Source organism: Protomyctophum bolini (genome assembly GCF_963924005.1).
Source record: "Protomyctophum bolini genome assembly, chromosome: 12".
Classification (NCBI taxonomy): Eukaryota; Metazoa; Chordata; class Actinopteri; order Myctophiformes; family Myctophidae; genus Protomyctophum; species Protomyctophum bolini.
In genome coordinates, this window is record NC_137873.1 from 41,164,961 (window position 1) to 41,178,630 (window position 13,670).

A 13,670-nucleotide genomic window follows, 5' to 3' on the forward strand; every position below is an offset into this window, starting at 1 on the left:
CTCTCCCCCCCTCTGTCTCTTTCTCAACCCCCTCTCCCCCCCCCCCTCTCTCCTCTCACAGGAGGGAGATGTTTCTGGGGCGCTGCACGGCGGGTTGCCAATGCGCACGCACAGTCGCACACTAGCCTAGCTGCTGCACTTTGATTATCGTAGCGCACGGACGGCGGAGGAGACACTGGAGAGGAGAGAGAGAGAGAGAGAGACGGCGGAGGAGACACTGGAGAGGAGAGAGAGAGAGAGAGAGAGACGGCGGAGGAGACACTGGAGAGGAGAGAGAGAGAGAGAGAGAGAGAGGGGGGAGAGAGAGCACCACCTACACCACCATGGCCTCTAAAGACAGCACCGTCGCAGCGGGTTTCATTAACGTCAGTCGCGAAATCACAGGTGAGCTCAAATGAACATTATTGTCCACTTTTACTGTAGCGTAACTGTCGTCGTTCACTGACTGCACGCCATGTCTGCCAAGCAAGCGAGCAGATATTAATATAACACCACGGGACAAGTTGTCCCTCGAGAATGAATCAATGAATCAATGAATGGATCCTCACAACAGGCAGCATGAACAAAAAGACTGTCCAAACACTGCAGGCTTTACTTTACTGTGTGTACACTGTGTAGCCTTAATTAGTTTAAAACAAGTTGCATGTGTGCCTGCAGCCTGTGTGTGTCACAGTGTGTTTGATTATTCGAGATTTATCGTTGAGTTGTTATCGCCGCAGGAAAGCGGAAGATAATGTCTCACACTGGGCCAAGTCTATTTATTTAATGACTGTTTGCTCGGTGTGTGTGTGTGTGTGTGTGTGCACGCTGCGTGGCGGCGAAGATGAAGATACGGTATTAATCCTAATCCTATCGATCCGAAACATAGCCTGCCCTGTTCACTTGGAAATTGCCTCGATCGTCTGATCGGCTCCCCTGGCAGCTTTGTTGTAATGCACAAATTGTTATGTTGCGCAGCCAGCCATGCAGGCAGGGGGTCATAATTGATGCGAAAGAGTTGTTCTTTTTAATGCTCGCTGTGAGTGCGTGTGCGTGTGTGTGTGCGCTGCTGACTGACTGTGTTTGGAATAATGCACTCGTGCGTGCGTGATGTGATCCCTTTGATGTTGTTGTATATTTATTGGCCTCTTTTTCTCTCTCTTTCTTTGTGTTTGCGTCCCACTGGGAAGTGTTAATTGTGTGGATTTGAGAGCTTTGTGTTGTTGCTTTTTTTTTTGGACTGCACAGACTTGACCCTATCTCACCTCAAAAAGAGATGGGCACACACACATACACACACACACACACACACACACACACACACACACACACACACACACACACACACACACACACACACACACAACAGCCCTGTGTGGGCATAGTTACCCCCAAGGCAAGCACACAGCCCCCAAACACACACATAGTGCAACAGGATAAGTATAATTGACATTATGGCTCCCAAAGCTGCAAAGTATAGTATTATATCTAGCTCTGGTCCATTAGCTCTAATGCCATGCACGGCATTAGAGCTATGGACCAGAGCTAGTATAATGTCTCATATTCCTAATAATGGGAGAAAGTAACTAATTTAGGGTTACCAGATCCAGCGGCATGTGGCTCAGGAGGTAGAGCAGGTCGTCCAATGATCCCTGGGTCTGCGGTTCGAATCCTCCTGTCCACATGTCGAAGTGTCCTTGGGCAAGACACTGAACCCTACATTGCCTCCAATGAGTCGGTCGGTGTGTGAGCTCGCCACCATTGGTGTGTGAATGTGGGAAGTGAGGACGCTGGCGTCGACTGTTCGCCGCTTCACCTCCCAATGTATGTCTGAATGAATGAATCATTGTAAAGCGCTTTGAGCACTTGGAAAAGCGCTATAAAAATGCATTTCATTATTATTATTATTATTATTCTGGTGTCTCACATTTTGTTTTAAAATGATAGTTTTGGTCATGGGTGGTATTGTTTGCCGACTTGGTACTGTAGCCCTACTGTAGGTGATACTGATATTTCTCTTATTATTTTAACAACACATCTTGCAGGAAAATAGACAATGAGAGCGCTTTACTACAACAGAAAGCCAACTATTAGGGGACTAACTAGACCAGGGCTGGGCAACTTTGACTATGGAGAGGGCCACTATTTTTCCACACCCACTCCAGTGGGGCCACATTGCATATTACTGTTGTAGCAAAAATAGCTGATGTACAAGCTGAAAACGCGTCGCATTATTTGAATTGAAAACCTGAATAATTTGCTATTTTTGAATCGGAATCCTGAAAAGCAAAAAAATTAATTAATTTAAAATGCATTTAGTTATAGTTATGTTAACTTTATTAACTGTTAACAATAACTACATTGGACACAAAAAGATCTAACATTTTAATACTAGTCTTGAAGTAATTAAAGCAGGTTTGGAATTGTAAACAGCTGAAATCAATACTATATCAGTATTCTGATATTAACATGCGGGGCCACATTAAGTGAAGGTGGGGGGCCGCATGTGGCCCCCGGGCCGCCAGTTTCCCACCCCTGAACTAGACCTAGAATGTCTGTGATCATTCATACTGTATACCTCGTAAATGTTCATGTAGGCTATGATCACAGACATAGAACCCTGCCGTCCGCTCCTGGTTGAATTGAATTATGTGCGGCCTAAATGTGATAAATGCTCCGTTTGTATACTGGCCCATTAAATAATTCCAAAGACGTGGAGTGAAATATGGTCCTCTAGTTTCAGATCCATGTGAAAGTTCTGGCACAAAACGTGTATTTAGTCAATTATCTTTCTCTCTCCGGGCGAGGGGCCCGGAATGATCGACTGATTTTACCAATACTTCCTGTTGTTTACCGCAGACGTCATCACCAGTTGATCAGGGAAACGCAAAAGTTTGGGTCACACAATTGGCAAGTGGTGGGATTAATTACCCAGCACCTATCGCCAGGCACCTGCCAATTGTGTGTCCCAAACATTTGTGCTTCCCTGGTCAATTCGTCATGACGTTTGTGGTGATCAGAGGAAGTTTTGATAAATGAAGTCCAGCTGTCATTCCGGGCCGCTTTGTCCGGGTGCATCTCGTGAAAATGTGGAGATAATTGACTAATTGACTAATTGTGGCAGAACTTTCACATGGATATGAAACTAGAGGACCATATTTCACTCCACGTCTTTGGAATTATTTAATGGGCGAGTACAAACGGAGCATTTATCACATTTAATGCCGCCATGTTGCGACCGAACAGAACTTAACCAGGGTGTTCTATGGCTCTGTATGTGAAATACTTTTTCAATGTATGTAACAACAGAGACATTCTAGGGCTAGTAGCCCTGGTCCAATGCTTACCGAAATAAAGCCTGCTAGACCTTGGTAAAAGTCTATTCTCGAACCTGGGAAGCGTCTCAGGTCCCCAGTTGCTCTCTAAAATGCACTATTTTAATCATTAAATAAAATGAATCCAGCCAGATCGGCGCGGGTAAAACCCGGAAATGCCATAGTGGAAGAAATGACTCTGCCCGGTAAATTCAGGGTACATTGCGTTATTAAAATGACACAAAGTGCATTTTAGAGAGAAACTGGGGACCTGAGACGCTCCCCAGGTTCGAGAATAGACTTTTACTGAGGTCTAGCAGGCTTTATTTCGGTAAGTGGTTAAGTCGTTTTGTTTATTTACTGGTATTAAAAAAACAGCGCACGGGAGTGGAAATATGACCAGTGGGCTGTGGAAGGTACTTCCACAGGGCGTCAGAGAGAGACACTCGCTGTAAGCATTGGACCAGGGCTAGGTACTAACTAACTAACTAACTACTAATATAGGGCATTTGAACACTGATGCCTGCCAGTAACCGGATGGTAACCGCAAGGTTGCCATGCAGTTCAAACCCGGGCTCCCCCTGAGTTAGTGTAGAAGTGTCCTTGAGCAAGACTCTGAACACTTAAATGGTGTAAAAGATCAGTGTCTCGAATCAAGATAGGGTAAATTGCCGATCATAGATACTTTGTAAATGCAGATTACCGATCAGAGTGAATATCGGCCGATCACCGATCGCTGGCCAATTATCGGAGCATCTCTACCATTTATACCCTACTGAAATGAACTGAATCCAAAGGCTTCCTCGACCCATGATGGTCACATAACCATTATTATATGTTGAGTGCATGCTTTGATGGTTACAGTTTTATAATCAGTTTTGACGAGTAAACCTGTGTGGAGATCTTCTCAGTTCTCTTTGTATGCTAGTTACTGCCATTCAGGATGGAAAATGAAATCCATTTGGATTTGGGGAGAAGTAGTTTCATAAGGGGCTGGTATGAAGTACTTGAAGTTGATATAAACAGAAAATGTTCAGTTCACTAGTCTACAGTACACTCTAATCTACAACTGCCTTCATTTCATCTGATTGTCTGGCAGGCACTTAACAAGCGATCGTTAACTGTGTCTGTTAGAGAGAGGGGCAGAGAAGAGTGGCTTTGCTCAACTTGATTTATACTTATATTCTCCACTCTGATGAAGGTACATGTTCGATATATCATGCAGCCTTACTTATTAGCCTATATTTTGACTATTAAAAATAAATGAGACTAGTGACGATTAATCGGAAAATCGATTAATCGACGGCATCCCTTAATATACAGTTGAACTGTAGCAAAATACCCCAGCAGCAGCTAAAGGGAATAATCTTCTGTTTGTTAAGTAATAAGGACAGAGGACAGTGAAATGGGCTTAACCTTGGCTTTGGCTTTGGCCATCTCTGCATGTTTGTTAGTGTAAATTAAACCTCAGTCAGCAACCTCTGGTATTATTATTTTACGCCTCTCTCCTTCGTGCTCTCTCTCTCTCTCTCTCTCTCTCTCTCTCTCTCTCTCTCTCTCTCTCTCTCTCTCTCTCTCTCTCTCTCTCTCTCTCCATATGTACAGAGGTAGTCACTCTCTTGCTCTCTCTTTGTGTTTCCTCCCTACGTATATTTCCCTAATAATCCACTTTCCCGTTGTACCATCTGTCCTCCCCCTTGTCCTTGTCTCTGTCTCTTGCCCTGTCATGTAGCGGGGGTCCAGGCCGTGAATGGACTGCAGAGTATGTTGTTAAAGCGTTTAAGCGATTGGGGTCTTATGCGGCTTAATGTCGATAACTCTGTTTGTCTTGAGCTGATCCCCAACTTCGACCGTCTTCATCTCCCGCTGCCCCGATGGGGTGTGATGTGAGATTATCGGATGTGGGAGGAGACTGAAGCCAATCCGATCGCCATAGACAAACACAAAAAACATGTTTTATGGCACTAGGCGCTATCCTTAACTTTACTTTATTTGTTTATTTGGACAGGACAGTGCATATTAATGGACGTCACATGGACGTAAATACACCAGATATATACTGTAGCACAGTTGCTAATTTTCATCCCATCCGCAGTCCTCACAAAGAAACACAAAACGGAAAACAGACAGGCAAACAGTGGAATACATTTACACCAGTAAGACGCGCAAACGCGGGAAGCGAACGCAGCTGAGACCCTGCAGATCATGTCTGTCTGTCTGTCTGTGTGTCTGTCCCGCTGTTACTGTATATGTGGACCTGGCCCCTTTTGTGCCCATATATGGAGCTGAGTTATTGCTGATGCAACACACTCCATATTTGGACGTATAGCGGGACAGACACACACACAGACAGACAGACACACACACACACACACACACACACACACACACACACACACACAGACAGACATGATCTGCTAGGTCTCATAGTAAGTGCTCAGTGCATTCGCAATAACATTACATAGGAAACACAGCATAAAAAAATAAATACACCTAAGCAACCATTTTTTTCAGATTTAATTTAAAAGAAAGGAAATGTAGCACAATCCCTTATAGCTTATATTATACGCAGAGGAAGGCCATTCCATGCTACACAACCCTGTACTGAAAGGACATTTTGGCCCAATGTTGTTTGGCACTTCGCAGTCTCCTCGAGTGGTTGCTCTGTTACTGATCTGGCCCTATCAGGCTTTCGTTTAATGAATTCACTTAGGGGGGGGCGGGCACAGACCATGTAGGGTCTTGTATGTGACCCCAACCTGTTTGAAGATTAAAATTAATTAAAATGAAAGTTATCAAAGTTATCCGAGTGTGTGTGCCCGCACCAAGCAGTTGCATACAGAATACCGATAGGATGGAAATCAGTTATAAATCTTCTTAGACAATAATTGCACACGCTTTGAAATGTATGACTGAGTTAAAGTATGGTCTGCATTCATAAACGTTGCTATTCAATGTCTTTTGGTTAAGAAACGTCAACATCGTCGTGCTAAAACAGCAGAGAAAACCTTGGTTAACGTGTCCAGGTCCATTGTGTCGACCTGCTGCTAACGTGCTAAGTAGCCTACTACTGTCGGTGTCATGTTCTGTCTGATTGAAGTAGCCTATAGTCGAAAGAGTTGGATAACAGTGGCTGATGGATTCAGGAAATGATTACATTAGATGTGACATTTGCAAGGTAATATGAAATGAAATGCATAATACGACAACACTAAAGTTTCCCCCTTATGCAAGTAAACATAACACATTTTGCTATACAGTAAATTCTGTGGGTTAATAAATAGGTCTACATTTAAGAGGTTATTGCAGTCGGTGATCGCTCGCGCCCACCGCGTGCAAACAACATAGCCCCACAGGTTACAAAGTCCACAGCACATCGCTGCCTACGCCCCCATTGCTTTGGAAACCAGTCCTGTCCCGTTCCCAATATGAAGATATTCCCTATTAAATGTCTTTGCGTTTTGTTCTGTAGTGCAGTTACTTTCTCATTTTGTTTCCACCCAATTCTAGCCCCTACGTTGAATGTAGAATGTCACCAGACACGACCGTAGGTAGAGATCTCTGATCGTCTGGCTATGAGAGTCTATCATCATCATCATCATCATAACCTTTATTTAAACTCGGAGTACAATTGAGCCCTCATTTTCAATGTAGCCGAAATACAAAGCACAAAATACAAAAAACAACCTCAACAACATACACTCTACAATACAGCAATATCAAAATATGAATTGTAAAACAGAAAGTGTCCAAAGCTAGAATAAATATAATAAATAGATGAGACTCAATTAAAACAGTTACATTGATGAGTAAAAGTGCTGAATTGACCTATAGGGAAGGCAGTGATCTGATTTTTATGGATTTTTGGAGTTTGTTCCAATCGAAAGGAGCACTGACAGAAATAGCTGCTTTTTGCCTTGCTCAGATTTTGCAAAAGGAACCTTGAGGGTCAGGAAGTCACCCGAGCGGGTCTGATAGGGACTTGGGTTCTGATCCAACATAGACTATAGTCTATACTTTCTTCAGTTGCAGAACTGTATAAGGTCCATGTTTTCTACGGTGACCCGGCTGCTAACCTGAAGCCCGTTAATCTGTCCCACTCTGAAAATAGCAGATCTACAACCTCACACAATGTCAATGCATCACCACTCCTGACTCCTCACTCACCATCATACAAGAACAAAGTCTATATCAGGCTTGAAAAGTAGGAGTGGGCGACGCGCGTCAGCCAAACGAGTATAATGCAACCTGTCACATATATCCTAACATTAATATAAAGTAACACAGACATTCCATTTGGTTGGACTAGTCTGGGTGGATTGTGGACGTGCCTCTTAGCCATGTAGCCGGCCCACAGTGGAGATGTTGCTTTTGGCATTTTGTGATTCACTCGCTGAGCCTGTGTGTGTGTGTGTGTGTGTGTGTGTGTGCATGCATGTGTGTCATGATTATATACAGCTGGCTTGCTTCATCTCTTATTTTCAGTATGTAGGTTATGTTCGCCAGGTGGATTTATTGTTGTTTGCAGAGATGGATGTCAACAAGCCTGTGTTTGGTGGTTACATTGACAAGGCTTCACTTTCTTTCTCCGAGGGTAAAAATAACCCACCTCTTCATCGCTGTGTGTGTGTGTGTGTGTGTGTGTGTGTGTGTGTGTGTGTGTGTGTGTGTGTGTGTGTGTGTGTGTGTGTGTGTGTGTGTGTGTGTGTGTGTGTGTGTGTGTGTGTGTGTGTGTGTGTGTGTGTGTGTGTGTGTGTGTGTGTGTGTGTGTGTGTGTGTGTGTGTGTGTGTGTGTGTGTGTGTGTGTGTGTGTGTGTGTGTGTGTGTGTGTGTGTGTGTGTGTGTGTGTGTGTGTGTGCATGCAATGTGTGTTATGTAAGAGCTGTTTACCAATTCCCTCTGCGCTCTGTCTCCACAGAGAGCATCAGGAGGACCCTGGACAAGCAGGCCATCAAGGTGGTGCGGTCCGTCAAGCAGGACACCAGGAGTGGCAAATCAGAGGACAGGATTCTGGTGAGAGAGCACTTCCTAATGTCATCGTTGTCGACTCGACATCAACATTGCGGGGTTCATTTGTAAAATGTCAGTCATAGCCAAGACATACGGGACGAGTTGTCCCGTCTAGAATGAACAGGCTGTCTATAATATGTTGGCTTGTTTTGCGACAGCATTCAAGCTCAAACTGAGAGCCTTATATACCACAAATTACCTGCTTGTTTTCTTTTCTCTCTCCCTGGAAATGCTGACAAATTAAATAGTTCTCCTTAGTTCTCTCTTCAGTGAGGAAGGAGAACAGAGTTGGATATTGAATGAAAGTGTTCCTGTTTCTCATGAAACGACTAATGTAGCTGCAGCCTAATTGTAAACAAATTGATGAAGGGATCTGAGTGCAATCTAGCTGTCCACACACACACACACACACACACACACACACACACACACACACACACACACACACACACACACGGGTGCAGTACTTAGTTTAGACAGTTTTTGGTTTAGACTAGTCATTGGTTAGACCAGTCATTAGTCCTACAACTACAACCTATCTCAAACCCTCACCCTAAACCTACCCTTAACCCATGTCTAACCAATGACTAGTCTAAACTAAGTATGCACCCCACACACACACACACACACACACACACACACACACACACACACACACACACACACACACTGCATAAGAAAGAAGTGGATACCAGGCCATGCTCTGCTGAGTCCAGCATCAACATTTATTAGATGTGGCAGGATGGCCTTAATGCCACAGGGAAGGGCTTGGTGTGTTTGGGATGTGACTTTGTGTGTGTGTGTGTGTGTGTGTGTGTGTGGCTGCGTGCACATGGGCGCGCACACGCCTGTTTATTTATTTGTGTGTGTGTGGGCGCGGGGTGTGTGTGTGTGTGTGGTTTGTGCGAGGGTGTGTGGGGCTGTGGGCAGATTGAGTTGTCCAGGCAGCTTGTACGAGTCAAGAGTACCCGGTGTTATTGAAACTTTTGTCAATTAGTCAGTCACTTGTCAATGAGTCAGTCATCAGTGTCACACACACACACACACACACACACACACAACCCCACAGTCACATAGAAGCGTGAAGTCATTGTTTATCATCTTTTCGCTCAGTCTGTCGATTCTTGTCCTCCAATGATCTGTAATTTCTCTATTGTTCTGTAATTGTAGCTTTCACCCCCCCGTCCCCAACATTACTGCCCCCCCCCTACTATTTCTGTCCGTTCTTTGTGTCCCTCTCTGCCCCCCCCCCTCCCCCCACTCTCCTCCTCATCTGTCCATCTTCAATTACTGTCCTCCTGTCATCACCCCCCTCCCCCCCCCCCCAGCACCTCTCTCTCTCTCTCTTCCCGTGGTCTCTCGCCCCACCCCCCTCCATCTTTACTCAAACCCGTAAAGAGGGTATCGAGCCACTTCTTCCTATCAAATGCAATTCAATTAGCTCTCTGCCTTACGAGAGTGCTTTTATGTATGTTTTTTATTTATATATATATTTTTTTACTAGTGTCCCAATGAGTCTTCTTGCCGACGGTGTTCGGAATGCCTTTCAGGTGCTGTGCTGAGAGTGTTATGAGCGCGTTGCCAAGGGCTGCCCTCCTGCAAAGAATGCAATCTCTTTGTCACAATGGAAGTTATTTGGACGGATGGATGCAGAAGCGTGTGAATGAACAATGAAAATGATTTCCAGACATTTTGACACTCACTCGGACACAGTGTGAGTGAGTGAGAGGTGTTCATTCTCGAGGTCGGCTGTACCTGCGGCCCGTAGAAGCAAAAAGCTGCTTCCCTGTATTTTTTAGTTGCCATTTTTTTTGCCAAAGCGAGCAGGCCAGCAGTGGAAGACCTTGAGGGGCGGTTTGGGACATATTTAGGTCAGGCAGTCATGTTGGTAGGAAGGTGCGACACTGCGGAGACCATTGAGAGCTTTATAGACAAGTAAAAGATTTTTAATCTTTGACTATAGCCTGGAAGAAGCCCTTTCTAACCAAAGTGCTGAAGTATCAGCAGCTATAGTGCAGACCATCTCGCAGCTATAGGCTAGTACAGATGTAAACTTTTGCATAAGTTGGTTGTGAGGGGCTTACAAATGGCCGGCCTTTCCAAAGGAGAGCCAAGCAGTTATAGCAAGGTACTGCTCAGTTTCAGCCATTATAGGAAGCCGCTCAATTTGGAGGAGGCGTTGTTTCATTTATCCATGATTTATGTCTGCTGTACTGTATGTAACGATGCTGTCCTGTGTCCGACATGTCAGCTGTACTGTATGTAACGATGCTGTCCTGTGTCCGACATGTCAGCTGTACTGTATGTAACGATGCTGTCCTGTGTCCGACATGTCAGCTGTACTGTATGTAACGATGCTTTGCCGTCCATGCACGTTGTAACCTGGCTGCTCTCCCACTGTCAAACTGCACTGGCAGTGTTTATGTCCTTTGTACAGTAACAAGGTATTCCTGTATCTTGTACAGGAATACTTCCTTTGAAGGAAAAGGTGATGCGTGATGCCGTGTAGGAGGCTCACATGAATACAAATCAAGCTTGATTTGTATTCACCTGTATTATTCCCATTGCTGCGCCTCCGTTACAGAACCACTCTGTTTTTAGAGTCTCATTCAAGATGACTTCCAGACACTGTCAACCTCGTTTGAAACGTAATCATCGCGCTAAAATATATCTGAAAACATTATAGGTTAGAGATAAGCCTCATGGCAGTAAACTGTCAGAGCTGGCCTGCTGTCTGCCTTGGAAACAAACAACGTTGTGCGTGTGGCGGAGCCTTGCTGTTTTCAGGCTGAAACTTCCAAAATAAAATGCCCAAATTGACCATTTCACCCCGTTGTTCTGGCGGTGGTGTCTCTGAACTACATGGTGGTTTCTGTTATCTTTTTATCTTAGTCTGTCTGTCCGTCTGTCTCTTCTCTTTTTCTCCCTCTCTCTCTCTCTCTCTCACACTGTCTGTCACCATTTGGAGTATGCCGTCTGATGTCTGTGTACTGTATGTCACAGCCAACGCACGCACGCACGCACACACGCACACACGCACGCACGCACGCAGTGTTGACGCCCCCTCCCAATCCCCAGACGGACACAAGAATATCTCAGCGTGACATCTCCACAACACCCAAGGCAACGAGAGGGAGCGTCACTGTGCACCCCCCCTACACACACACACACACACACACACACCACAGACATGCCCACTGAAGAAATGCACTTTGACATGCACAAAGGGTAGTGTGTGTGTGTGTGTGTGTGTGTGTCTGTCTCTCTCTCGCTCTCTCTCTCGCTCTCGCGCTCTCTCTCTCTCTCTCTCTCTCTCATCTCTCTCTCTCTCTCTCTCATCTCTCTCTCTCCTCATCTCTTCTCTCTCTCGCTCTCTCTCTCTCTCTCTCCTCTCTCTTCCTCTCTCTCTCTCTCTCTCTCACTCTCTCTCTCTCTCTCTCTCTCTCTCTCTTCTCTCTCTCTCTCTCTCTCTCTCTCTCTCTCTCTCTCTCTCTCTCTCTCTCTCTCTCTCTCTCTCTCTCTCTCTCTCTCTCTCTCTCTCTCTCTCTCTCTGTGTGTCTGTGTACGCACACATGAACTTGCATACACTTGGATACACACACACACACACACACATGAACTTGGATACACACAGCCACACACACACACACACACATGAACTTGGATACACACAGCCACACACACACACACACACACACACACACACACACACACATGAACTTGCATACACTTGGATACACACACACACACACACACACACACACACACACACACACACATGAACTTGCATACACTTGGATACACACAGCCACACACCAGAGCATTCATTATTAGATCATCCTATTTGAAGATTATAGCCGACTGCAAAACAAAGCATCTTCAAAGAGAGAAAGGCGGGTGGGGAGGGGAGGGAGGGGGGGGTGTTTGTTGAGCAAGGCAGGGGGGGGGGGTCTGTGTGGGTGAGCGTTGGGGAAGGGGAAAGTGTGGGCACCACACCAGAGAGAAACGCACCACGCTGGGCAACAAACAGTTGCCCTATTAGGAACGAGGGAGACGGGGAACAAAGAGAGAAGTTGTGATGCCCCAATTGCTGCTTTTCTTTTCCCTCAATTATATTTCTCCAGATCTGTCGCTCCAGCTCGGCTGAACCTGTTGGTTCAGTGCGTTCCAGTCAGTCCCCGCCTCGCTTTGCTTTGCGCCTCCTGATCACAGGACTGCGTTCGTTGCGCTCTCAGATTGTCACTCGCTGTGCTGACAGCATCTAAACACACTCGGCTGGGCTTCTGTTTCCCGGCCTTCTGCCTTCCCAAGGCCACGGAAATCCCCCTAGAGAGGGATCAGCGGATTCAAAGTATTGACGGATCACTCGGGGGGACCCGGGGGGGATTTGACGCAATGCCTAATCGGAGGCTTCGTTAACACATTCTGGGCGGGAACCCTTTTTGGTGTTTGAAGCACTATGTCATACTTTAGCTATTGAAAAATAGCAGAACTACAAGCTATTGATTGATTGATTGAAATATTTATTAACAGTTTGTAGAATTACAGTACATTTCAAGCACAAACTCAATACAGAGACTGTTAACTGTGAGTGGACGACCCAATTAAGCATTACACTTGTTTACAACAGGGTCCACATTGTTCAATTCATCAAAACATATAGAGACATACAAATAGACACTTCTATGTAGTTAAAGAACAGAACAGGAATTCATCATATGAATGAGCTATGAGCTTGTAGTTCTGCTATTTTTGAAAAATCGTGAAAATGTGGTGCAAATCTTTGAATAATATATTCTTTCAGAACGCACAGTTTAACTCAAATCTTTGCTTCTGGGGGAGGTCCCCTGGAACAACATCTTTTCAGATGGGGGTCGGCGGCCAATTACATATAGTTTCTGGGGTCCTTGACATGAAATATTGAGCACCCACTGATACATACAGTACAGTAGGTATTTCAGAAAACTGTCATGATTTTGAAATTGACATTTTGTAGGGTCTAAATGGGCTAATTAGAAAAAGTCTTGTGTCCATATGACTGAAAATAACATGATCAGTGGCGCCTCTCAGGGAAGATGTGCTCAAGTAATAATAATAATCATAATCTCTGGCCATTCCCATCTCAGCGGGGTCTGTCTTTTTCTAGTTGGGTGGTGGTGTTGAGCTCCCTCTGTCTGAATGAAAAACAAATAAAAAAGACACAGGGCTGACTGGCCAGCCTTTCAACGGCTACAGGGCTGCCAAACGGTCCAATTAATCACAGGTGATAACTGCTGTTTTGGCGCACCACCCCTGGCGCTCTGCCCGCGGCCAGCCACAAACCACAAACACACACACACACACACACACACACACACACACACACAC

General features: G+C 45.2%; 1 protein-coding gene across 1 annotated transcript in view; it reads left to right on the forward strand.

Annotated features, from left to right (window-relative positions):
- Positions 1–323: 323 nt before the first annotated feature.
- Positions 324–13,670, forward strand: part of carmil3 (capping protein regulator and myosin 1 linker 3) — a gene marked incomplete at both ends in the record, with an annotated part of 150,514 nt that continues 137,167 nt past the window's right edge. Inside the window, 2 exon segments of the mRNA XM_080779096.1 lie at positions 324–384; positions 8,212–8,306. Coding sequence (XP_080635222.1) covers positions 324–384; positions 8,212–8,306 — 156 coding nt within the window.